Here is a 26,993-nt window from a genome sequence, read left to right on the forward strand (position 1 = left end):
GCATCCATTCATATAATTTCTATATACATACATGTGTGTGTGTGTGTGTGTGTGTATATATATATATATATATATATATATATATATATAGTTGTTTTTATTATTAATATGTTGAGAGTTTTCCTAGTATTGAGCCAGGCCTGCATTGCTGGCATAAAACTAGGCTGGTCATAGTGTATAATCTTTGTGATATGTTGCTGTAGTCAGTGTTCATTCAGGATATTAGTCTCTGTTTTAACTTACTGTTTTGACTCTCCCTGATTTAGATATCAAAACCATATTTGCATCACAGAAAGTATTTGTTAGGACGCCTTCTCTTCCTGTTTTTTCAAAGAGTTTATGTGATATTGGAACCAAACTTGTTTGTTACTTTCTTCTCCATGTTATCTTTTTCACTTAATCTAAGATACTCTCTGTAGCCCAACTGTGCCCTGCTCATTCCCTCTACACATGCTAGTTTGTCCTCTTCAGTTGTTGAATTCCTATTGTGACACATCAATTGAATGGAATATTATTATTATTATTATTTGTTTTTTAGTGAGGCAATTGGGGTTAAGTGATTTGCTCAGGGTCACACAGCTAGTAAGTGTTAAGTGTCTGAGGCCGGATTTGAACTCAGGTCCTCCTGACTCCAGGGCCAGTGTTCTATCCACTGCGCCACCTAGCTGCCCCTGAATGGAATATTATTGCACCATAAATATGATATGAAGAATACCAAAAGTGGAGAGGGGGGTTTACATGACTGAAATAGCAGTGATGAAAACAAAGTCAGAGCAGAAGTAAACATTATTTTTAAAGCGCATATATATATATACATACACACACACACATATATGGTTTTTTAAAAAATTAAACATTTTTATGTCTTTGATAGTCCAACTTAAATGCCTCTTTCTCTATGTATCCTTCCCTTAACTTCTCCATTGACAGCAATAACCTGTTCCTTCTCAGACCTCACAAAACAATCTTTTGAACTTGCTCTAAATGTACTCATTATATGTTATTTTACACTTATTAGTGTATATGTTATGTCTATAGAGAGACCATAGAAACTTTCTCCCCCGCCCCTAGCACAGGAAACTATGTATACGTACACACAGACAGACTCACATACAGCCACTTACTTAATGTTTTTGAATTTAAATCAAGTCGAAGGGGAAAATAGTACATTTGTCTTACTTGTAGGATGGGAGCTGCAGATAACATATACAAGGGACAGAGTACCTTTATGGAAGAACTGATGGACACAGCAGAGATCATAAGAAATGCAACATCACAATCTCTAGTTATCTTGGATGAATTAGGAAGAGGGACAAGCACCCATGATGGAATTGCCATTGCTTATGCAACTCTGGAGCATTTTATTCGAGATGTAAGTATACTGCATTTCCTTTATAAAATGTGTATATAGTCTCAACACCCTAGATTGAACTCTCCACATTTAGTCCCCAAACTTTCTAAAAGTAACAGCTACTACTTATAATTGATTTAAAAAAAAAATTAATTGATTGCACATACATATTCATAACATTATCAATGTAGACCTCTGTGGGACCTCAGAGGCCATCTAATATGACCCTCTCATATTCAGATTGGAAAACTAAAGCTTAAGGAGATGGTGTTTGTCATTAAAATTGCATACATTGAGTGTCATAGTCTATGGTTTCCTTTATGTCATTGAAGGATGTTCAGGTTTTGTTGTTCTTTTCTTCAATTTCCTTCAGCATCCTTGTATGTTCTCCACAAGAGTTTCTAATCACATTTCCATCCATATTTCAGTACTTTCCGGATCTGTGATTCTGTCAGCATGGATTCTTTTTTCCACTCTTGCAGATTATAATTCCCTTATAACTTAATAGATTGTCTTTAAGAATTGTTGCCAAAAAAATTCATTCCACTATGGCCAGATAAGTTATAACTTTCTCAAACATAGCTAGAGTAGTCCTTGTAAAACCAAAGTTCAGTCCATCACTGAGATCATTTTATAAACTCTTCCACCTTGGTAGACTATGCCATAGCCCACAAAAGAGATGCCAAATATGTAGCCCAAACCAGATTAAAATGTAATTGGTTGGGGGAAGCTAGGTGGCACAGTGGATAAAGCACTGCCCCTGGATTCAGGAGGACCTGAGTTCAAATCTGACCTCAGACACTTGACACTTACTAGCTGTGTAACCCTAAGCAAGTCACTTAACCCTCATTGCCCTGGAAAAAAAATTGTAATTGGTAAATATTTTACAAAATAAATACAAATACAATAAAACAGATAATATTGCATTTTAAAACTAAGTCAACATATGGACCACAGGGATCCTTGTGTATAGATTAGTATCCTCTGTATCTATTGGAATTTGACACCACTGCCTTATGCCAGACTGATATAGCATTGAGGAATGCAGAATTATCTCTATGCCTTGATGAGCCATCAGAATAAGATTTAATGGAAGATTTCCATCTGTACTAATTTCTAGATATTAGTCAGTCCTTGGCAATCTCAAAATTAGAAGTAGAAAGCCTTAAAAGAATACTATCAAGAAAGTTAAAACTCAGAATGAACATGAAGAATAAAAAAGATAGGGGGTTTTAGCTATATTGTGGAAAAGAAGGGGCTTATAGGATAGAGACACTGTTCAGAGAACTGGCACCATCATATCTGGTGATGGAAAAAGGTAGAACTATTTAACTTTTGTCTCTACTTAATTTTGTCTCTGTTTTCTGTTCTAAGGACTTGAAAGTTCTTGGACTGGAAAGAAAAGAACAAAAATTGTTATTAAGGAGTTGAAATCCAATCTGAATAGAATACTTACCCACCCTTGGTGAGTTCAGGTCACCAGATAATACAAATGACATACACACTAGGGTACTTAGAAACTTGAAAATATGACTACTGACCCAGTGTTGTGGAACAGAAAATATATTGTCTTGATTCAAAATAGGTAATGTAGTGGAGTCTCCAGACTACAGGTCTGTTGGCTTGTTTTCAGTTAGGTAGATTCAGAACTTGCTGAACAACTTTGTTGTCGTCCTGTCATTTCAGTCACATCCAACTCTTTGTGACCCAATTTGGAGTTTTCTTGGCAGAGATACTGAAGTGATTTGCGATTTCATTCTCCAGCTTATTTTACAGATGAAGAACTGAGGCAAACCAGTGTTAAGTGACTTGCTCAGAGTCACACACCTAGTAAGTGTCTGAGGCTGGATTTAAACTCTGGTCCTCTTGACTCCTGGGCCTGCATTCCATTCACTGTGCCACCTAACTGAACTCCTGGGCCTGCTGAACAACTAGACTTCCAAAAAAGTTGTGAATGGTTTATTGTGAGCAGGAAAGGTCCTCTCCAGGGGAATGTACCAGGGACCTGTGCTATTTAACACCTTTATCAATGATTTCACTAAAGGTGTGCTTATCACATCTTCAGATAACACAGAATTGGGAGGAATAGCAAACATGTTAGCTAACAATTAGAATTTTAAAAGATCTTAAGTCTCAAAAGGTGAAATTTAATAGGGAAACATATAAACTCTTAAACTTGGGTCCCCAAAATCAGCTTGACATGTATAAGATTAGAAATGTGTAATTAAATAGAAGTAAGGGTTTGTTTATCAGCCTGAAAGTGCAATCAATATAAGTCAACAGTGAGATACAGCTGCCAAAAAAAAGAAAATAGCTAATATAGCTTTAGACTACTTTAGCAAGGAAGGGAGGGAAGGAACTAAGGAACGAAGGAAGGAAGACAGGCAGGCACAGAAAAGGTCCTGAATTATACACAAAAGGGGAAGATTTTCATGAGTTATGTCCATATTCTTGTGGCATGCTCCCACTATGCTATCTCCTGGCTATGCTGTATCTAGAGCATTGTATTAAGTTCTAGGTGCCACATTTTAGGGCAAAAAAATTGAGAATCTGTAGAGTTTTTGAAGGAGTATAGCCAGAATGGTAAAGGAGCTTTGAGCTCATGCCACCTATGAAAATGCATTGGAGAAAATGGAGGAGAGAAGAGTTGAAGTGGAGAGGCGGAAGGAGAATAGTAGCTGTCTTCCGGGATTTGCAAGGCTGGCATTTGGAAGGACTAAACCTGTTCTACTTGACCCTAGACCTAGGAGTGATGGTTAAAAGTTGCGAAGAAGCAGATTTTTGTTTGAAGATGAACATGTTTATAGGAAAAACCAGGGAAGAAGTGAATAGAGAGGGAGAGATTGCAGGAGAAACAGAAGGCAATGAAATTAAGCACAAGAACATGAATATAACTCAGGATAATCTCCTTTTGTGTATGTCTTAGTACTTTTTCTGTGAGTTTTTTTTTTCCCCTATAATTGAGTCTGTACTTATTTCTTACAGTGTCCAGCCTTTCTAGACCAGACCTGTTCCCCCAGGTCTGCCTGCTTTTCCATTTCCTTCTTCTTGTTTCTCTTTATAAATCCCTTTTTTATTCCTTCCTTTATCATTTCTTTTTCCTCTACTCTGCCTAACTTTTCCTTAGCCCACAAATAAACATAAGAGATTGAAGTTGACATTTCTTTACTTATATAACTATAACTAACAAGACCTTAATTAATTTGATTTTTATGTAATTTTTTTTCCTTTTACTGTGACTCAATGGCGTTTGCTCTAAATCAGGGGTTTTTAACTTGGGTTCTATGCTCTTGTTTTTGTTTGTTTTTAAAATTTTTTTAAATTTTATTTAGAATTTTCCCAAGTTACATGTAAAAAAACAAATTTTTTCACATTGATTTTTTGAAATGTTATAGTCCAGATTTTCTTCCTCCCTCCTTTCTCATCCCTCCTTAAGAAATCAATCAATTCAATATAAGTTATACATGTGCAGTCATGTAAAACATCTCCACATTAGTCAGGTTGTGAAAGAAAAGAGATAAAATAACTTTAGAAATAGGAACTAAAAAAAACAAATTATACATCAATCTGTATTCAGATACCATCTCTGTATTCAGATACCATCAGTTCTTTCTCTGTAGATGGATTTTCATTTTCATAAGTCCTTCTGATAGCATCCTACTCATTTCTTTCACAATTACTATTGCTAACTGTATTACCTTCCATCCTATTCTCTCTCCTTGATATTTACTCTATTTTCTATCTTCTTTCACCCTATCTCTCCTCAAAAGTGTTTTGCTTTTTACTACCCCTTCCCCCAATCTTCCTTTGCCTCTTCCCTCCTTATCCCCTTCCTCTCCCACTTTCCCTCAGGGCAAGATATATTACTATACCCACTTGAGTGTGTATGTTATTCCCTCTTTGAGCCAATTCTGATGAGAATAAGGGTCACTCCCCCACTCCTTCCCTCTCTTCCCTTCCATTCCATAAGCTTTTTCTTATTTCTTTTATGTGAATGACTTTACCCCATTCTACCTCTCCCTTTCCCTTTCTTCCAGTATATTCCTCTTACCCCTTAACTTTATTTTAAAGATGTTATAATGGGGCAGCTAGGTGACACAGTGGAAAAAGCACCAGCCTTGGACCTAGGAGGCCTCAAGCCCAAATCCGGCCCCAGACATAAGACAACCACCCTGCCAGTCCCACCAAAAAAAAAAAAAAAAGGATAAACAAAAAATAAATGCTTTACAGATTCATCCCTTCATATGCAATTCACACCTATGCCCTCTGTCTAAGTATATTCCTTTCAGTTGCCCTAATACTGAGAAAATTCTTATGAGTTAGAAGTATCACCTTCCCATGTAGGAATGTAAGCAGTTTAACCTTTTTAACATTCCTCATGATTTATTTTTCCTGTTTGCCTTTTTATGCTTCTCTAGGGTCTTGTATTTGAAAGTCTATTCAGTTCAGGTCTTTTCATCATGAATGCCTGAAAGTCCTCTTTTTCATTGAAGTCCCATTTTCCCCCCTGAAAGATTATACACAGTTTTGCTTGGTAGGTGATTCTTTGTTGTAATCCTAGTTCCTTTGCCCTCTAGAATATCATATTCCTGCCCACTGATTCTTTAATGTAGAAGCTGCTAGATCTTGTGTTATCCTGACTGTAGTTCCACACTACTTGAATTGCTTCTTTCTAGCTGCTTGCAATATTTTCTCCTTGACCTGATATCTCTGGAATTTGGCTATAATATTCCTGAAAGTTTTCATTTTGGCATCTCTTTCAAGAGATGATCAGTGGATTCTTTCAATTTCTATTTTACCTTCTGCTTCTAGAATATCAGTGTAATTATCCCTGACAATTTCTTGGAAGATAATGACTAAGCTCTTTTTTTGATCATGGTTTTCAGGTAGTCCAATGATTTTCAGATTGTCTCTCCTGGATCTATTTTCCAGGTCAGCTGTTTTTCCAAGGAGATATTTCATATTGTCCTCTATTTTTTTTATTCATTTGGATTTGCTTTATTGTGTCTTGATTTCTCATTAAGTCATTAGCTTCTTTTTGCTCTATCGTAATTCTTAAACAATGATTTTCTTCAGAGAGCTTTTGTACCTCCTTTTCCATTTGGCCAATTTGGCCTTTCAAGCTGTTGACTTTTTTTTCATGATCCTCCTTCATCACTCTTATTTCTCTTTCCATTTTTTCCTCTACCTCTCTTACTTTCCCTCTATCTCTCTTACTTTATCCTCAAAGTCCTTTCTGAGTGCTTCCATGGCTTGAGACCAATTCATATTTTTCTTGGAAGCTTTGGATGTAGGAGCTTTGACCTTGTTATCTTCTTATGAAGGTGTATTTTGATCTACCTTGTCACCAAAGAAACTTTCCACAGTCTGCTGCTTTTTCTGCCTGCTCATCTTGCCTGCCGATTTCTTGACTTTTAACTCCTCCTTAAAGTGGATCGCTGTTTCCAGGACACACCGTCCCAAGCTTCAGGGGGTCCCAGGTAGTACAATTTAAGGAGAGGCTCGTTCTCAGCTTCCCTTGGCCTGTAAGTAACCACGGGCCTGCTTGGTCTTTACCGTAGAAGCAAAAATCTGATTGAAATCTGATTATGTGTGGTCATAAGCTTGGCATGCCTGTACCCCTTCCCCACTGGGCCTATGCCACTCAAATCTGCTTACTGGTTCAGAACACGGGTGCTCTGCCTTAGCTCCAGCAGAGACCCCTGCTATCTCCCCCCAGCCATCTGCTAGATCCTTTCACCAGTCCATGAGCTGAGTTTCAGAAGTATCTACTGATGCTGATGATTCCAAGGCTCTGGAGGTGTGGCTTGCCTGGGGCTGAATCTGTACCACAGCTCTCTCACCCTGGTACAGCTGACCTTCCCTGCCACCCCTTTAAGAAATTTTTGGTTGGAAAATGATCTCACTCTGTTCTTTGGTGGGATCTGCTGCTCTAGGAATTGTCTTATGGCATTGTTTAGAGCTCCAAAAGTCACAGCCTTTCCTCTGTCATCTTAGCTCCGCCCCCTATGCATTTGTTTTTAAAAATATTTTGATACCTACATTTCAATATAATGGTTTTCTTTGTTATCTTATGTATTTTATCTTATGCATTTAAAAAAAACACTATTCTGAGAAGGGATCCAGAGGTTTCTCCAGCCTGTCACAGAGTCCTTCACACTCAAGAAGGTTATGAATCAGGGCAGCTAGGTGGCACAGTGGATAGAGCACTGGCCCTGGAGTCAGGAGGACTTGAGTTCAAATCTGGCCTCAGACACTTGACACTTATTAGCTGTGTGACCCTGGGCAAATCACTTAACCCCAATAGTCTCACTAAAAAAAAAAAAAAAAAGGTTAAGAATCCTCTCTCTAGCTGGGGGTGGAGCCAAGATGGTGGAAAAAAGGCAAGGGTTCACTTGAGCTCTTTTAAATTTCCCTCTAAACAACTTTAAATTAATGCCTCAAAACAAATTCTGGAGTAGCAGAGCCAACAAAATGATATGGTGAAATAACTTTCCAGCCGTAGACAGCTTACAAGCTTGGCAGGAAAGATCTGTTTCACTGGAGTGAGAATGATGCAAAGTCCAATGTAGGCCATGCCATGATAAACTAACAAGTAGGTCTTGGGGGTGACTGAACTGGCAGTGACAGCTTCTGGAACTCTCAGCCCACAGATGGTAAAGGGGTTGGACAATTGGTTAAAAGGAGATTATAGGGCCCCTTTACTGGCATTGGGTGCAGCAAGCTGTAGCACTGCTCATACGGGGTTCCAGGTCTCAGTTCCAGGGCCAAGAGGAACAGGAGCAGGAGCAGGAATGATGGTCACAGTTGCAAGGTGCAAAAAAGTGTTCATGGATGTTCACAAAGCAGAGCACAGGCCAGGAATGCAGTGGCCATGCTTCTCCTTAGATTATACCACCTTGGAAGAACTGAAAACTTACAGACTCCCACAACTGGCTCTGAAAAGAGCTGCACACAAAAAAATGAAGCTTGGGACAGTACTCCCTCCATTTGGGAACAGAGTCCAACTTTAACATAAAGTTAAAAGTTGAGAAATTGGCTGGGGAAAATGAGCAAACAACAACAACAAGAATCTGACCATAGAAAATACTATCATGACAGGGAAGCTTAAAACAACCTCAGAAGAAGACAACAGAGTCAAACTGCTGTAGCCAAAGCCTCAAAGAAAAGTATGAATTGATCTCAGAGCTAAAAAACAATTCTTGAAAGAGGTCAAAATATTTTAAAAATCAAATAAGAGAGAGAGGTCGAGGAAAAATTGGGAAAAGAAATGAGAGCAATGCCAGAAAATTATGGGGAAAAAAGTCAAGGGAGGCATAAAAATACTGAAGAAAATAACACCTTAAAAACAGATTAAGCAAAATGGTAAAAGGGGCACAAAAATCTACTGAAGAGAAGAACTCCTTAAAAAGCAGAATTGGCCAAATGGAAAAAGAGGTACAAAAATTAACTGAAGAAAATAATCCTTAGAAATTAGAATTGGGCAAGCTGAAGCTAATGAATGAGACATCAAGAAACAAAATCAAAAGAAGAAAATTTGTAAGGTCTCATTGGAAAAACAACTGATCTAGAAAATAGATACAGCAAAAATAAGTTAAGAATTATTGTACTACTTGAAAGCTGTGATTAAAAAAAAAAAGAGGCTAGATATCATCTTTCAAGAAATTATCAAGGAAAACTGCCCTGATATCCTAGAAACCAGAAGGAAGAATAGAAATTGAAAGAATTCACCCACCTCATCTTGAAAGAAATCCCAGAATGAAAACTCCCAAAGATATTATAGCCAAATTCCAGAGCTACCAGGCCAAGGAGAAAATACTACAAATGGTCAAAAAAGAAACAGTTTAAATATCATGGAATCATAATCAGGATAACACAAGATTTTACAACTTCCACAATGAAGGAATGGAGGGTTTGGAATATGATATTCCAAAGGGCAAAGGAGCTACAATTATAACCAAGAATTACCTACCCAGCAAAACTGAGTATAATCCTTCAAGGGGGAAAATAGTAAAATAGGGGGCTTTCAATCATTTAGAAAATTTGACTTTCAAATATAAGACTCAAGGGAAGCATAAAAAGGTAAAACAGGAAAGAGAAATCATGTGGGATTCAATAAGGTAAGACTGTTTACATTCTTCCATTGGAATATGATACTTGTGACTCTTAAGAATTTTATCTTTATTAGGGCAGTTAGAAGAAGCATACACAGAGGGCATGGGTGTGAGTTGATTATGATACCCCAAAAAAATAAAAGTAAGGGGTGAGAAAGGGAGATGACCATGATAGAATAACCTCAAAAAATAAAATTAAAAATTAAGGAGAGAGAAAAAGAGATGCACTGGGAGAAGGGGGGAGAGAAAGGGAGAATGGGGTAAATTGTCACGCATAAAAGATGCTCAAAAGAACTTTTATAGTAGAGGGGAAGATGGGGGAGGGGAGGCAGACAATGCTTGAATCTCACTCTCATCTGAATTGGATCAAAGGGGGAATAACATACACACTCATTTGGGTATAAAAATCTATCTTACCCTATAGGAAAGTAGGAAGGGAAGGGGATAAGTGAAGGAAGGATATATTGGGGGGGGGGGGTCAGAAGCAAAACATTTTTGAGGAAGAACAGGGTGAAAGGAGAGACAGAGATACAGAGAGAGAAAGAGAGAGAGAAGGTTAAACAGGTAAAAAGTTAAAACAGAGGAAAATACCCAGTAACTATAACTGCTAAAAAAAAAATTTTAGCAAGTTTCTCTGATAAAGGTCTCATATATAGAGAACTGAGCCAAATTTATAAGAAAACAGAAAACAAGTCATTCCCCAACTGATAAATGGTCAGAGGATATGAACAGGTAGTTTTGTGAAGAAGCAATCAAAGCTAACTATAGTCATATGAAAAAAATGTTCTAAATAACTATTGATTTTAGCTATTCTCAGCAATACAATGAACCAAGACAATTCCAAAGGACTTATGATGAAAAAATGCTATGCATCTCTAGCAAAAGAACTGATGGAGTCTAAATGCAAATCAAAACATACTTTTTTTTTTAAACTTTATTTTTCTTGGTTTGGGTTGTTTTTTTTTTTTGTGTGTGTGTGTGTGTGTGTGGTTTTTGGTTTTGATTTTTTAGGTCTGCATTTTCTTTCACAACATAACCAATATGGAAATATTTTGCATGACTGCACATGTATAACCTATATAAAATTGTTTGCCTTCTCAAGTTGGGGGGAAGGGAAGGAGAGAGAATTTGGAACTCAAAACTAAATTAAAATGCTCATTTTTTTAAAAAAGGGGGACCACGATGGTTCCTAGGATTGACACTGAAAGCTTTTGTGAAGCCCTGGATTGCATAGATTACATGTTGTCATTTCATTTCATAATGTTACTAGTATTCTAATAGCTATCAGTCCTTGATTGAGTTTCATTTTTTCTAGTCTTAACTTATGTTATCACTTCCTACAATAAAGGATTTCAAAATAAGTTTACAAAATTGAAAATGTGTCTTTAAACATTATTTATTATATTATTTTAGGTGAAGTCATTGACCCTGTTTGTCACACATTATCCTCCTGTGTGTGAACTAGAAAAAACATATCCACAATGGGTAGGGAACTACCACATGGGATTCCTTGTTAATGAAGATGAAAGTACACAGAAACCAGGTATGAAACATTCCCTGCAGAAGATTAGCAGTTCCCAACTTAAATTTCAATTTGATTAGAATTTTTCTAGGAATATGCATTCTATTGTTTGTTAATATTAATTTTCTTTATTATTATGTGGAAATATTGGATTCCCCTAAATTTCTATTGTGGAGCAAGTAGGTGGCACAGTGGCTAGAGTACTCACTGGGCCTGGAGTTAGGAAGACTTGAGCCCAAATCCAGTCTCAGACACTTAATTGCTATGTGACCCTAGGCATGTCACTTAACCCTGTTTGCCTCAGTTTCCTCATCTATAAAATAAACTGGAGAAGGAAATGGCAAACCACTCCATTATCTTTGCCAAGAAAACCCCAAATGGGATTAACAAAGGGCTAACAAAAAGTTAGATACAACTGAATACCACTGAACAACAACAAGAACAGAGTTCTATTGTGATGCCTAATTTGGGCATTTAGGAGACATTGGGTGCTAAAATACAACCCCAATGAAACACTTGCTTTGTTAGTTCCTCCCATTGCTTTATGTACTCTAGTAGTAATGGACTGAATTTCTCTCTATAGAGGACTAGCTTAGTTAAGTTTGGAGAATGTCATTGCCAGGTTGTCTACAGGGTGATAAGTTTTTCAGAAACCACAACTCTGAAAGGTCATCTACTAGGTTGTATATCTGTGTTAACAGAGGCATTACCTGTAACAACAAAATCATGGATGTCTGAATTATTACTTTCACAAAGCATCCTGTGTTTCTTATCTACTCTGAAAAGAGGCAGAGGTAGGGAGCCTGAAAATTAAAGAAATTAATATAGAAGAAAATTAGAAAAAATAGAAAATGGAATGTCTTTCATATTTTAATATTCATACTAAAGCTTATTTCCAGCAAATGCTCCAAGTGGAAGAAAGGGATACTAAATTTATTGATAGCATTTAGAGCCTCTCTTTTTATGGTTAGCAATGAACTATATTATTGAATTACTTATATAGAATATTATTAGGTTCTTTGAAAATAACTTCCTTTATGTGATCGGATAACTTGAAGCATTAATATTTTATTACTACAGTCCATCTGGAAGATAATGTACATAAATGCAGATGCAACCACACATTTAACAAGATAAACAGAAAGAAAGAAGGCCCATTGCAAATGAAGCAGACAACTGGTATAATTCCGAGGAAGAGCTACACACACACACACACACACACACACACACACACAAACTGGATTTATGTACCTGCATGTCTCCTCCAAATTTCCCTGTCTCATCTTCATCCATGACTGAAGAGTGATATCAATGCCTAAGATCCAGTGATGTATGGCTTAATAGAATCTTATAGAGACACACTTGTGGAAGTTATTCCACCACGAGAGTATACTGTATTATTGTTCATCCTTAAAAATTGGGATGAGACTTTTTTTTAATGAAGTTTGATCAGTCAAAAAACTTTTCTTGTGTTTACCTTAATTACTACTCTACAGAGCCTGACAGGGACAGGGACTCAACCCAAGGCATGTGCTTTTCAATGGGGAACAGTTCAATTGCAGAAAGGGAGACTAGAGATGGCAGATTCCCCCTTTCCCTTTTTTACTCGGAGTCCTTCTGATACCACCGTCCCTGCCCCATCCCATCTCATCCACGTTCCTCAATTTTCCCAAAGGCCTCTATTTATCCTTTGATATTCAAATCATCCTTTTTTGAAGTTCCTCCTGACAATCAGTAAGAGATTGACAAAGATAGTTGATGAAATTCATGGAGATAGAGTAAATATTAAGCAAGCGGGCTGCTTGAGTGTGGACTCATTTTATAAGTGGTCAATTCATGAGTGAATGTTTTTGTGCTATGATGACTTGCTTTTCAGGTTGGAGCCTGGCCTAGGAAACAGAGAATCAGCCTTGGAGTCAAGATCTCACAGCAGGGTTCAAGTCCCACCTTCAACATGGTGGCTGTTTGACCCTTGACAAGTCATTTAACTTTTGAGGGCCATAGATAACCCATTAAGGCTTTAAATTGTAGACCTGTTTGTCAGATGAAGTATTTTCAAAGGAACTTTCTATAAGGAAGAAATCACAGGTCTTGAGAACACAACAAAAATAGACTTGAAGCATAATTTTATTATTTTGAATGCTATTCAAGGCCCTGTCTAGGATCCATCTCACTCTTGAGTAAAGTCTTTTTTTTTTAATTGTTCCTTACTCTTTTCCCAGTTATGTAACTATTTCTAAGATTGGGGAAAAGAGGGCAATGGTTAGTTAGCAGAGGTATCTCTATACTTAGGCTTCAGTCTTGTCCCACCTACTTCCTCACCTGTTCTTTGTCGTCTTGATTTTTTTAATTAAAAAAAATATTCTTAGCTCTTTGTAATGGAGAATTTGAGTTTCTGTATTCCTCCGAGTCAGCATTCTTTTCACCTCCCACTCCTGGCAGCCACCATTAGAACGGTATTATTTGCCTCTTACTAAATAGTGAGAGAAAAAGATGATGGAAAAATCTGTTGTAATTTTCTCTGTCGAGCTAGATTCTGTTCATGCTTTGGACTGTTTTGGTTTTCACCTGTTAAAAAGGGCAAAGCATACATTTATAAATGAAGTACACTGGATTCTCCTATTTGTAGGGGTTTTTATCTTGAGTCTGAGGTACAGGGATTTAGATAGTGAAGGACCAAAAAGAATCTGTTATAAGGTGGTGCCAACACAATACCTGAAGGCCCACAAGGCTCCAATATTTTTTGTGAAAGTAGGTTGTTAACAGGATTCTGTGCAGGAAAATGATAACTGAACAGGTTAATAATGACATTTTAAGTTTTAAAAATGGATTTTTAAACCAAATAAAAATGCTTAATAAAAGCTCATTTTGGAAATCAAAAGTCAAAGTTGAATTACGATGACTACCATTTGAAATGCATTACTGCCTAGTTTAGCAGAGCAAATTTGCCATTTATCCAGAATGCAAGTAACTAGTATGTTCAAATAGTTTAGAATTTTCCCCTCTTTTGGTCACATTGTATTATGCATTTATATTCATAATGAGACCTTGTAGCAGGATAGGATCCTAATATGCTTTCTGATTAATAAAAAAAAGGTTAAATTATCTTCATCATGGTTTTTTAGCATTATTCATTTTATTGTAATTCTTTGAAAGATGATAATATGATTAATATGTTACCTCTCAGTTAACCAGAAGTTTTCATTAACCAAAAGGCCTCATTCCTCTATATTAAAATTGGACAGGTTGTCTTAAAAAGAGAGAGAGAGAGAGATGATTCTAGTATGCTTACAACAATTATATCTCAGGATTGGCTCTATACCCAATTCTAGTCTATTTAAAAGCAAATTGCCCAAAGGTGAAGAGTCTTTTCTTCTGCACTGAATTGTTACAAATCTGATGCAAACACATTTTCTGTAGCTACAACTCAGTTTCCTCATCTGGAAAATTAAGTAGTAAAGCTAGATTTGCTTTCCAGAGTCCCTTCTAACTGATTCTGCAAGTCAAGATGTACTCAACACAAAAATATTATCACAGCAAAATTTATCTATTTTACAGAATTGTGGGGGGGGGTTTAAAATGGTGTATTATATACTATGAAGAAATATGATATTTTAGGTTGTAAATTTTAATAAAGAAAGAAAAAACAATCATATTTTGAACATCTGCAATCCTTTGATTTCTTTCTGTTTCCTAATGTGTTTTTTCCCTAATCTACTTTTCTTCTCTCCCCCCACCCCCTGTTTCTGCTGTAGGTCAGGAAGATGAGGAAATCCCTGACTTTGTCACTTTTCTTTATCAAATAACCAGAGGAGTTGCTTCGAGGAGCTATGGACTAAATGTAGCCAAACTAGCAGATGTCCCTGTAGAAATCTTAAAGAAAGCAGCTTACAAATCAAAGGAACTCGAGAGATTAGTCAATGTGAAAAGGTCAGAATTATCGCACTGTACTTTTGACTTTGTAATGAAACTTTGTAATGAAATCAAATGGGAACCAGGAGAGAGGGATTGTCCCATAAATGAGCATCTAGTGTAGCTTCAAGTACTTCCCCAGATACCTTGAAACATGTCATTAAGATAAAATGAGGGGGCAACTAGGTGGCGCAGTAGATAAAGCACCGGCCCTGGATTCAGGAGTACCTGAGTTCAAATCCGGCCTCAGACATTTCACACTTACTAGCTGTGTGACCCTGGGCAAGTCACTTAACCCCCATTGTCCCGCAAAGAAAAAAAAAAAAAAAAAAAAGATAAAATGAAACAACCCTTGTAAAAGCTCAAGTGAAACCATTTTGCCCCCTTTCATCACATCTTTAAAAATTAATTTGGTTTTTTAGTCATTCCTGTAAATATTGAAATGAATCACTTAAAGTATACAAATGGAAGTATATAAGAAATTATTGAAGGTAGAAGCCATTTTGAATCTATAACTTTTGATTTAGCCATTTTAAAAAATGAAGATTATGGGGCAGCTAGGTGGCGCAGTGGATAGAACACCTGCCCTGGATTCAGGAGGACCTGAGTTCAAATCTGGCCTCAGACACTTAACACTTACTAGCTGTGTGACCCTGGGCAAATCACTTAACCCCAACTGCCTCACCCCCTCCCCCCAAAAAAAAGAAGATTATGTGAGGAAATTTGCATGAATAATTACATAAATCTACTCTGAATTATCCCTGAGTATATGACCCATTTTGCAGATTAATTCCTTAGTTATTTAAATTTTCTTATAGAGAGGGCAGCTAGGTGGCGCAGTGGATAGAGCACTGACCCTGGATTCAGGAGGACCTGAGTTCAAATCCGGCCTCAGACACTTAACACTTAATAGCTGTGTGATCCTGGGCAAGTCACTTAACCCCAATTGCCTCACCAAAAAAAAAAAAAAAAGAAGAAGAAATAAATAAATATTCTTATAGAGTTAAAATTAGGCTCTTTTAACCTTTATACAAGTATTGCAGCAATTCAGGGTATTGCGCAAAGAAGTTTTGACAAAAATGTTTTTACTCCCTATGTACCATGGACACTGGACTTGTAGTTAGTGGATCTGGATTCTAATCTCAGCTCTGCCAGTTGCTACTTGAATGACCTTGGGCAAGTTATTCCATCTCTCTGGCATGAGTTTCCTCATCTATATAATAATTGGATGGCCTCTAAGGTCCCTTCACTCTCAGTCTATGAACCGATGAACAACTCTCACTCCAGTCCACTTTCCAAGGTCAACACTGACTCTTCATTCCATCTTGGTATCATCACCTTGTAATTAACAGAATAGTGACTTTTGCCTCACCCTAGACAACACTGCACCTCAACCAAGATTCCTGTTATTCACAGTTCATTTACTGTGGAACTGTAAGTTAGCTTCTTCTGTCTACCTGAAATATTAAATCAAAGGAGAGCACAGCTGCATAATAATAAAGGCCCCTTCCCAATAATCACAAGTAATATTTTCCAGGGAGAAATTTATAGGAACTAATTATAAATCTGGGATTTTAGAATCAAGTGTACTGAAAAGTTCAAAGCTAGATTTTAAGTCACCTGTGTGCTTTATTGAGTTTTTTCCCCCCAAGGAACTACAACAATGAAATTTTGGTAGAAGATACAAAACCAGTTACAGAGAAGATGACAGCTTATACATGCTATTATTTATAGTTTATAACACACAAGCAATAGAATCTATAGATTACTTATTAAAATTTTAACTCTTCCACTTGGGATATAAAAGTTTTGAAATCTATAATTTGCTTTGATAAGAGGTGAGCCTGGGGTCGAAAATTTAGCTTTGTTGCTTACATCTGATCAATTGTGACATAAAACAAATACTTGATATTTTGCCTCTCTGGCCAGCATAATAATCTCAGCAATATTTGTTTCCATACCATTCCATATTTTCACCAGCATCATTTTCAAGATCTGAAATGATATATTTTGTGATTTTTTTCCCTCTCTTCCTAGAAAAAGGCTGAAATCTTTTGCAAAACTGTGGAATGCAGCTGATACTACAGAATTACAGCAGTGGACAAATATGGTTGAAACTGAATGAACTGCAGCCTGCTGTGGTGTCTGAAATGGAGAATAACATCAGTGTATAAAAATAAAATGCTGAAAATATAGTTCATCCAAAACAGAGTAACAGCCTAACCTTACATGATATTCAGATTGTTTTAAGACAAATGATAGAGACCACGAAATTATGTTCAATGTGGTTTTTTTGTTTGAAATGGAGAGATATTCTATGCAGTCTTTTACCAAATTCTCAGCTCCTAGACTTTTAAATAAAAGCATATGCCATAGTTTTGCGTATGAAAGTCATCTGCTTTACAACTAGACAACTGGTTGGCTCAGAAATTTCTGCAGAAAAATTTTTTTACATACATTAATAAATAGTATAAATGATCTTCTTGTACTTTGTTTTTGCTAGGTATAAACTGTTAATTTCATATTTCTTTGGTTTTTATCTAAGAGAACTGCTCCTGAGTGGCTGAAGTATGACAGGCAGCATCTACGCTGCCATTTAAAGTCAATTGCTTCGGAGACACCATCAATTTTGTGACCCATAAAATAAGAAAGTATTATTGGTGAGCATTAGAAAGGGAAGAATTAGATACTAGGTAATAAATAGCCCAGAAGGGAAAAGATAACTTGAAGTGTGGAAAAACTTAATTAAGATCACAACATTAAGGTAGTTTTAAGACTGTTAGATAATTTATTTATTTGCTGTGGTGTGGTGTGGCATGGTGGCCGAAGAGCTGGCCTTGGAGTTAGGACAACCTAGGTTTGAGTGGTGTCTCTGAAATACACTGGATGTGCGACCTTGGGCAAATCACTTAATCTCTGTGTTCCAGGGAGTTTGCTAAGTCCATAAGTTACAAATGATTTGTCATAGGCAGGGGGAGAAAGAAGTTTCTTTTCTGTATTTGGAATTCCCCATACTGATGAAATAATAGTTGGTCTTTGTCTTCACTCCCCATCCTCAACCCACCCCAAAAAACAAACACAGATTTATTAAATACCTACTACAGATAATGCCTGAGGGTGAAGAGGCTTTTCTTCAGTAACTGATGGTATCATGATACAGTTTTTAATTTTAGGAAATTTTCAGGTAAAATAAGATTTATATTTGTGTTTAATAAACCCAACTATTATACTAATCAGGCCATGTATTACATACATAAATATGTGTGATTCATTAATTATGTGACTTTTTTACCATAGGCTAAAGGGAACAGATTATTCCCCAGTCTTAAAAGTTTCATACTTCTTAATTTTTCCTTGAGCATTTTAGATTTCATTTTTCTTGTGGCTTGTGGCTCACTAAAAACTGCAGGTCTTTTTTTCTATAGTACTTGTGCCTTACTTCTCATTTCTTTTTTTTTTTTTTAATTTGTTGTTCTCAAGGATATTATCATGCCTTTGCCTTAAGGAATTGCTTCCTGTTTTCTATAGTGTATACAACCCTGCCCAATTTAGGTGGTCTTCTGACTTGATGAACATGCTGTCAGTGCCTTTATCCATGTCATTGGTTTTTTACAAAAAACAAAAAACCCACCTAATCCTAAAATAGATTGTTAGAACATAGTAATTGATATCCTTTCTCAGGTCATGAGATTATAGGATCATAAGAGTTGGAAGGAACTTTTGGAGCCATCTAGTTTAACTTTTTGTATCTACTGATTAGAAAACTGAGGCCCAGAGGTTGTATTTTACCTAAAGTCACACAGGTATTAAAGTGTCGGTGCTGGTATTTCCACCCTGAGCTTCCTACCCCAGCCCTCTATAGAGTTCTGGCATGCTTATCTACTTGATTCCATTATACTTCTTCAGTTACCTTAAGTCAAGGGGTCTATGGAGTTGTGGTTGTTTATAAATACTTTGATAACTGTATTTCAATATAATTGTATTCTTTTGTAATCCCATGTATTTTATTCATTTTTTAAATTCTGAGGAATCTATAGTTCTTTTTTTCTTCCACTAAAAAAATGGGAGAGAATAAATGCATATATATATATATATGTATACACATACATATGTGTGTATGTATATGTATGTATATACATATATATAAAATACTTTTAAAATTAAAAATGTTTTTATCTGGTTGAAGGAAACATAGTATATATGATCGACATCATCTTAGTGTACTTTAGTGTCCCAGGAAGTACTAGAAGCATGATTTTGGTATCGAAAATCTAATAGATTTTCAAATGTAATTTTTAAAAAGTATCTTTTAGGTTTCTTCTTCTTCTTCTTCTTCTCCTCCTCCTCCCCCTCCTCCCCCTCCTCCTCTTCCTCCTCCTCCTCCTCTTCCCCCCCCCCCCCGGGTCACACAGGTCAGATTTGAACTCAGGTCCTCCTGAATCCAGGATCAGTGCTTTATCCACTGTGCCACCTAGCTGCCCTCTAGGTTTCTTTTTAAGCTATGAACAGACTTGTACCTAGGAAAGATGATCAATTTTACCTGTTATTTGGCAGTTCAACAACAAGAAGGCTACTGATTGGTTCATCTGTCTTTTACAATCGATCTCTAATGATTGTTTATCATTTTCTGATGTTTATGTAAGCATAGTGAAGGTTCTGCAATTACATGACCTTCTGGGCTAAAGCCTTATATGAATATCCCCAATGCCTAGAACAGCTCTGGCACATGGGCACTTAATAATTAGGGATGGCTGCTCTCTTGTGAAATTGACTTATCAAGTTAAAGGAATACTTTTTTCCTAAGTTGTTTTTTCCTTTTTCTTTTTGTGGCCTTTTTAATTGTCTTTGGATTTATTATTATTTTAGCATTTGAAGTAATCTTTGAGAGGCATTGTGGTAGATAGAGTGGGTCTTGAATTCAGGGAGACAGATTCAAATTCAGCTTCTGACATTTATCCCCAATGTCATGGACAAGCAAGCACCTTAGTGTGTCTGAGCCTCAGTTTCCTCATCTCTAAAGTGGGGGCAAGAATACATGTAGTAGGGGCAACTAGGTGGCATAGTGGATAAAGCACCAGCCCTGGATTCAGGAGGACCTAAGTTCAAATCCAGTCTTAGACATTTAACAGTTACTAGCTGTGTGATCCCGGGCAAGTCACATAACCCTCATTGCCCCACCACAAAAAAACCCAAAAAACAAAACAAAAAGCAAAAAATAACCCAGAAAAGAATACATATAGTATTGTGGAGTTGTAAAACCCAGATGAGATTGTACATGTAAACCACTTTTCAAACTTTAATGGTGCTATATAAAGACCAAGTTCAAATGGCAGCCTCAGACACTAACTGTATTACAATAGGCAAGTCATTTAACCTCTGCTTTAGTTTCCTCTGTAAAACAGGGTCAATAATAGCACCCATCTCACAAGGTTATTGGGAGGATAAAATGAGATAATTTTTGTAAAGCACTTGGCAAACCTTAAGTATTATGTAAATGCCAAATGTTATTATCTTTGTTATTTCTGAAGCATTAGATGCTATTGTCCAACCACTTCTTGACACTCTTCTCCCTCGGCTTTTATAACATTGCTATTTCCTGTTCTCTTTCTCAGTATTCTTCCTCTATCTCTTTTCCTTTGTCCTCTTCCCAATAAATGTAGGTGTAAGTCTCCAAGACTGTTCTCAGGCCCATTTCTCTCTATATACATTCACTGTGTGATTTTATCCATCTCAAAGGCTTTAATTATTGCCTTTATAGAGATGACTCTTATGTACGTGTAAACATACAGATATTTAGATATGTGTATGTGTGAACATATAACCACAATTTCTTGTCTTAGATCTTCTTTTGCTTTCCAGCTGTCTACTAGACACCTGTACACAGATGTGCTGCCAGCACCTCAAATTCTACATGTCCCAAACCACCCTCCTCTCAACTTTCCCATTTTTGGTTATGATAGCTCTGCCCTTCCAGTTACCTAGGCTCAAACTTTTGGTCATTTTATTACTTTTCTCTCCTTCTGTCCCCACATCCAAAAAATTGCCAAATCCTGCCAGTTCTGCCTCCAAATAGCCTTTCCTGCTTGTGCACATACTACCTTTATCTTTCACCTGGACTTGTCCCCAGTCTCTCTTTTCCAATTCACGCTTTACACAGTTTACAAAGTAATCACCTTAAGGCACATATCATGTCAATTCCCTTGTGCAACAACCTTAAATAACTCTGAATTGCATTTAGGATACACCACAGATTCCTTATCCTGGTTTTTGAAGCTTCCATAATCTGGCTCCAACCTGTCTTGCCAGCAGGATTGTGCTAGAGCCATCTGGTACTAGCTCAAGAGCTGATTGTTAAATCTGCAGAGTGAGCATCTATACCTCGGAAATTGGCAAATTCTGTAAATCAGGGCTTGATTTATTGTTTTGTTGATTGTTTACAATTAGGAAAATGCTGAAGAAAACATTAGTGCAAATTAAACTTAAAAGTATGTCCTGCCCTTCTGTGAGCTGCTTATTAAACATTTACCAGCACACTTCTTCCTGCCCGTTTCATATCACTCTGCTCCATTGTTTTCTCCAGTATGGACTACTAGTTCCTCTTTAGTCTCATTGTGCCTTTTTCTACCCTGTATATCTCTTCTGAGAAGAATATGAAAGCTTTTTGAGGACAGGAACAGTTCTATTTTTTGTCGTCATATCTCCCACGCCTAGCACATTTCCTAGTGCATAGTAAACATTTAATTCTGACCTAGTTGATGTATTGGATGAAAATGTGTTCATTTATGCAGTATTTTACAGTTGGTGACCCAAAAAGGTTACAACTATGACATTATGATTGTGTGACCCTGGACAAGTCATTTAACCTCTTGCAGAGATAGGGTAGAACTACATTAGTAAAGAGATTTCACTAATCAAGGAACTCCCTATGTCAGTGAAATCATTAGTCTAGGTTTCATTCATATACAAACTTAAATAGATTGGGGGGGTATAATATTTAAGCAGGCATCTAGGAAGTATCTGAGGCAATATTTGAATCAAGGGAGTTGGGTAGTAAAGTGAACAGAACACTAGGCTTGGAACCAGAAAGACTGGCCTCAGACACCTAACTAGCTGTGTGACCCTGGGCAAGTCACTTAACCTTGTTTGGCTTAGTTTCTTCATCTGTAAAACGAGCTGAACAAGGAAATGGCAAACCACTCCAGTAACTATCAAGAAAACCCCAAATGGGGCCATCCATGGAGAGTCAGACACTACTGAAAAACAACAACTTAACTTTCTGACTCCAAGTACAGCACTCCATCTACTGAGCTCCCTAGCTATCTTACTGTAATTCATGAGAACATAATACATACTGTGAGGTAATGTTGATCCTATGTACTATTTGTACAGATCATTCCCCATCCTTGAAATGCACTCCTTTAACATGTCCACCTACTGAAATCCTTTATTTCCAGACCTCGCTCAGTTACCACCTCCTTCATTGTTCTCCTTGAAACCTTTGCAGATATCCTCCCCCTTAGCTTAAAGTAAACTCTCACTCCTTAAGTTTCTTATAATGTTCTGTCTCACTTCTTTGCCCTTTCATATTCTACCTTAGATCATATTTATTCATTTATGTTCTATGGTCCCAATAGTGCCAATAAGATTATAAACCCTTTGAGGGCAATGGTCCATCTGTCCGTCCTTCCTTTCTTCCTTCCTTCTTCCTCCCTCCCTCCCTCTCTCTCTCTCTCTCTCTCTCTCTCTCTATCTTTGTATCCTCAGCACAGTGCCTTCTGAATAAATAGGTGTTTAGTAAATGTTTGTTGAATTGTCCTTTTAATTACCTCACTAGCTTTAAATTATTCTGCTTTGCTTTTCTTTGTTGATTGAATGGGAAGGTGCATCTGTTGCCATTACAAGAGACAAGACCACTGTCCTCCCTTCCTGCCCTCAGCCAAGCTTCACTCTAAAGTTCATAGTCTTCATCAGAAGACATTTATGCGGACAACAATGGACTATATTTTCTCCAAACTCTGGTTTTTTAACAAATTTTCAGGCAAAAGTAACCTTAAAAATAATTTCATATGTTGTAAGATTGAGAGCCATGTATAATATTTTCATAATGGATTGGCTTCCTCATGAAACCTTCTGTAATAACATTTCATATTTTGAATAATGCTCTGGTTCATAGTTTGAATAATGAAGTAACACTGATAGGAAAGATAAGGAAAATATTAACAGACACTAACTATGCTTCCTCAGAGTAAGTGAGAATTTCCTAGCAACAGAATGTCTCTTTTCTCTGTGTGTCTCTCTGTCTCTGTCTCTCTCTGGCTCTGGCTCTGGCTCTGTGTATGTGTCCCGATCCTCACATGTAGATAACTATATCTATAGCTATATCCTTAATCTTTCTAGCAATCTCAGTTATTTCTAATAATTTCTAAAATTTTTCCACTGCGTGTCCAAAAATATGATGTCAACCAGAAAAAGATTCTTTGGATACCCATGAATCTGTTCTAACTTTGTGAGCAATAAATATATAACACTTGAGATTATATTTTATAGTTGCCAGACTGGATTTTATTTTATCAGAACTTGCTATATTAGCACAAGAAGAAAAGACTACTCGGTATTAGATGGAAATCATGAGACAGAATAAGCTATAGATGTTATACAGCTATTAGTAAGCTAATGCTTTCCCACTATGGAAGAAGTTCTTTTCATTGATTGGAAAGAGCAGATATTTGTTGGTGGTGGTCAATCATTTTTCAGTCATGTCCCACTCTTGGTGACCCCATTTGGAGTTTTCTTGGCAAAGATACTGGAGGAGTTTGCCTTTTCCCTCTCCAGCTCATTTTACAGATGAGAAAACTGAAGTAAAAAGGGTTAAGTGACTTGCCCAGAGTCACACAGCTATTAAGTGTCTGAAGTCAGAGCTGAACTCAGGAAAATGAGTCTTCCTGACTCCAAGCATGGCACTCTATCCACTGTGCCACCTAGCTGTGCTAGAGCTGAACTTAATGCTCCATTGTGGAAAAAAACAAAAAAACAAAAATCCGTGACTTTGAATTACCTAATATAAGCACATTCAAAAATTTGTTTTCCTTTATTTTGCATCCTTTGCTAATTTGTCCTATTGGTACTCACACCTTGAGAAATCCCAACCCTGATTTTCCCCACCATCAGCCATTTCCATTCCTATTTGCATACTGCAAATAATGGAGAAAGTCTTACAACTGCTAACTGGGGTTCCTACAAATTTATTTTATCTAATCTAAACTGCTTTAAGGCAATAATATAATGCATCTTGTGTTGACAATCACATTTCTCCATCAGTTCTTAAAAATTTTATCTTCACCCCAGCAAAGGACTCTCATTCTCTCCATTTCCTCACTTCTAAAATATTTCTCAGCCCCTTGCAATTTGGCTTCCAACACCACTGCTCAGTGAGACTACTTTCTTCACGGTTACCAATGATCTTACAGCAACTAACTGTGAAAACTTTTTCTCATTCCCCTCTCATCCTCATTGACACTTATACTGGCTTTGACACTTTAGACCATCCCCTCATGAGTTCTCTCTCTTTTCTTGGCTTCTGTGACACTTCTGTCTCTTGTTTTTCCTTCTGCTCTTCCTCAGTCTTAAGTGGGTCATCATTCATTTCACACACCCTAAGTATGAGTATTCCTTAAGGCTTTAAGTGGGTCTCTGTCTCTTTTTCTCTGTGTGTCTCTGTCCCTGCCCACCCCTCCCCATCCTCACATGTAGATATCACTATATAATACAGATATATCCCTAATCTCTCTCTTGCAACACCTGATGGGTATTGGACAGCTTTACTTTAGAATTCCAGCAGCATCTCAAGTTCAAATGTACAAAACAACTAACCTTTCCTCCACCTAGACCCACTTTGCCACACTTTTTTATTTCTGTTGAGGGCATGACCATTCTCCTAAGTCATTTCCTATTTACCACCTTGGAGTGGCCCTTGAATCTTTCTTCTCTCTCTCCCTGCTCCCTCCCATATGGAATCAATTGCCAAGTATTGTCAAGTGTACCACCACAGTGTCCTTCCTTATATTCATTCCTTCTCTTCACTCATATAACTGTTGCCCTTGTGTGGGGTCTCATCTCTCCGAAAGGCTATGATTAAACCCATCTAATTGGTCTTTTTGATTCTAAGCTGCTCTCCTCTCTAATCCCTCTTCCACACTATTGCCATATTGTTATGCCTAAAATAGATAAGATTATGTCACTTCTCTACTCAAAAATCTTTGAGTTCCCTATTGCCTCTAGGTGAAAAACCAAAGTGTGCAACCTATCCTTTAAAACCCACTATAATCTTTATAAATAGAAAAATGATGGTTTCTACTAAATTCCTTTCATGATACAAATATGGTTTTAATACCTAAAATAAGAAGAGATAAATCAGAAAAAAAGAAATTATAGGCCATTATCATTAATATCAATGTAAAAACTTTAAATAAAATATTAGCAAAAAGACACTGGAGAGAGGGTTCCTTTCAAGTCCCCTTCAATCAGCTGACACACAAATGGGTTCCTTGATGGGGACTTCTGGTGAGTTTGTCTCACTGTTTTGAAGAACTCAACTTTTTTATGTCTTTAAGGCTGTGATGTGCTTAGCACTCGTCAGCATGAAAACCAACCTCTCATCATTTTTCCCATGGAGGAGAAACCTGGAGACCAAATTGCTTTCTAACCCTCCCTCAGGCACTACACCAAGGCACAAGCTCCTTCTCTCAAAGGAGTTTGTCCCGTTGACTGATGCTTTGTGGTTTAGGAATGGCTCATATGTATAACAACTATATAACAACTGTGGTGACAGTCTATCTGGCTTGTCTTGCCCCATGTTTTCTATATCAATTAAACCTCCATGGGTCATTTTTCGACCAAAAAAAATAAAGCTATATTAGCAAAACATTAGAAAGTTTGTACACTATGACCAGGTAGGATTTATGCCAGTAATTCAAGGTTGGTTCAATATTAGGAAAGCTGTAACCATAATAGATTATATTAATTAGAAAAATAATTAAATTTGTGTGCAAATAAATGAATGTTTCATTAATATGGTAAATAGTATCTATCCACAGCCAAGGCAGCATTATATATGTAATGGAAATAAACTAGAGACCTTTCTAATTCATGATGAAACAAGGATATCTGTTTTTACCACTGTTGTATGACAGTGCTAGAAATCTTTAGCAATAAAATGAGAAAAAGAGGGGCAGCTAGGTGGCACAGTAGATAGAGCACTGGCCTTGGAGTCTGGATGACCTGAGTTCAAATACGGTCTTAGACACTTGACACTTACTAGTTGTGTGAACCTGGGCAAGTCACCTAACCCTGATTGCCTTGCCTCCCCTCTCCCTCCACCAAAAAAAACACAAAACAAAACAAAACAAAAACAAGAAAAAGAAATTTGTGCAATAGACATAAGCAAAAGAAACAAGATCATAACTTTTGCAGCTGCTATGGTGATAAACAGAAAAGTTTAGTAAATCAACCAAAAATTAATTGAAACAACTTTAGCAAAGTAACAGAATATTAAATTCACCCATACAAACTATCAACCTTTCTATATATTATCAATGAAACCCAACAGGAAAGGCTGGACAAAATTTCACTCAAAAGAACTATAGAATATATAAAATATTTAGGATTTCACCTACCAAGTTATACACTGGAACTCTTTAACTATAATTATAAAACACTTTATAAAAATAAAGACAAATAATTGGAGAAATGTTCACTGCATAAGGTTGGACCTAGCCAATATAATAGAAATGAAAATACTTCCTAAATTAATTTGTTCAGTGCCATACAAATCAAGCCCATCAAAAGATTACTTTATATTATCCCATCAAAGTCAACCTATACCCACACCCTCTGTCTGTGTATACTTCTAACTGCCCTAATAGAAATAAAGTTAAGAGTTACAAGTATCATCTAACCATGTAGGGACATAAACAGTTTAACCGTATTGAATAATGTGTTTTTTTCTTTCCTGTTTACGTTTTAATGCTTCTCTTGAGTCTTGTATTTGAAAATTGAATTTTCTGTTCAGCTTTGGTCTTTTCATCGAGAAAGCTTG

General features: G+C 36.8%; 1 protein-coding gene across 1 annotated transcript in view; it reads left to right on the forward strand.

Annotated features, from left to right (window-relative positions):
• The window catches only part of MSH3 (mutS homolog 3), a 211,709-nt gene extending 194,435 nt beyond the window's left edge, over positions 1 to 17,274 (forward strand). Inside the window, exons 21-24 of the mRNA XM_043977192.1 lie at positions 1,186 to 1,372; positions 10,879 to 11,008; positions 14,743 to 14,917; positions 16,937 to 17,274. Of these exons, the coding sequence (XP_043833127.1) occupies positions 1,186 to 1,372; positions 10,879 to 11,008; positions 14,743 to 14,917; positions 16,937 to 17,024 (580 nt within the window). The 3' untranslated portion in view covers positions 17,025 to 17,274. The remainder of the gene's footprint in view (positions 1 to 1,185; positions 1,373 to 10,878; positions 11,009 to 14,742; positions 14,918 to 16,936) is intronic.
• Positions 17,275 to 26,993: the final 9,719 nt, after the last annotated feature.

Source organism: Dromiciops gliroides, chromosome 1, assembly GCF_019393635.1.
Source record: "Dromiciops gliroides isolate mDroGli1 chromosome 1, mDroGli1.pri, whole genome shotgun sequence".
Lineage (NCBI taxonomy): Eukaryota > Metazoa > Chordata > Mammalia > Microbiotheria > Microbiotheriidae > Dromiciops > Dromiciops gliroides.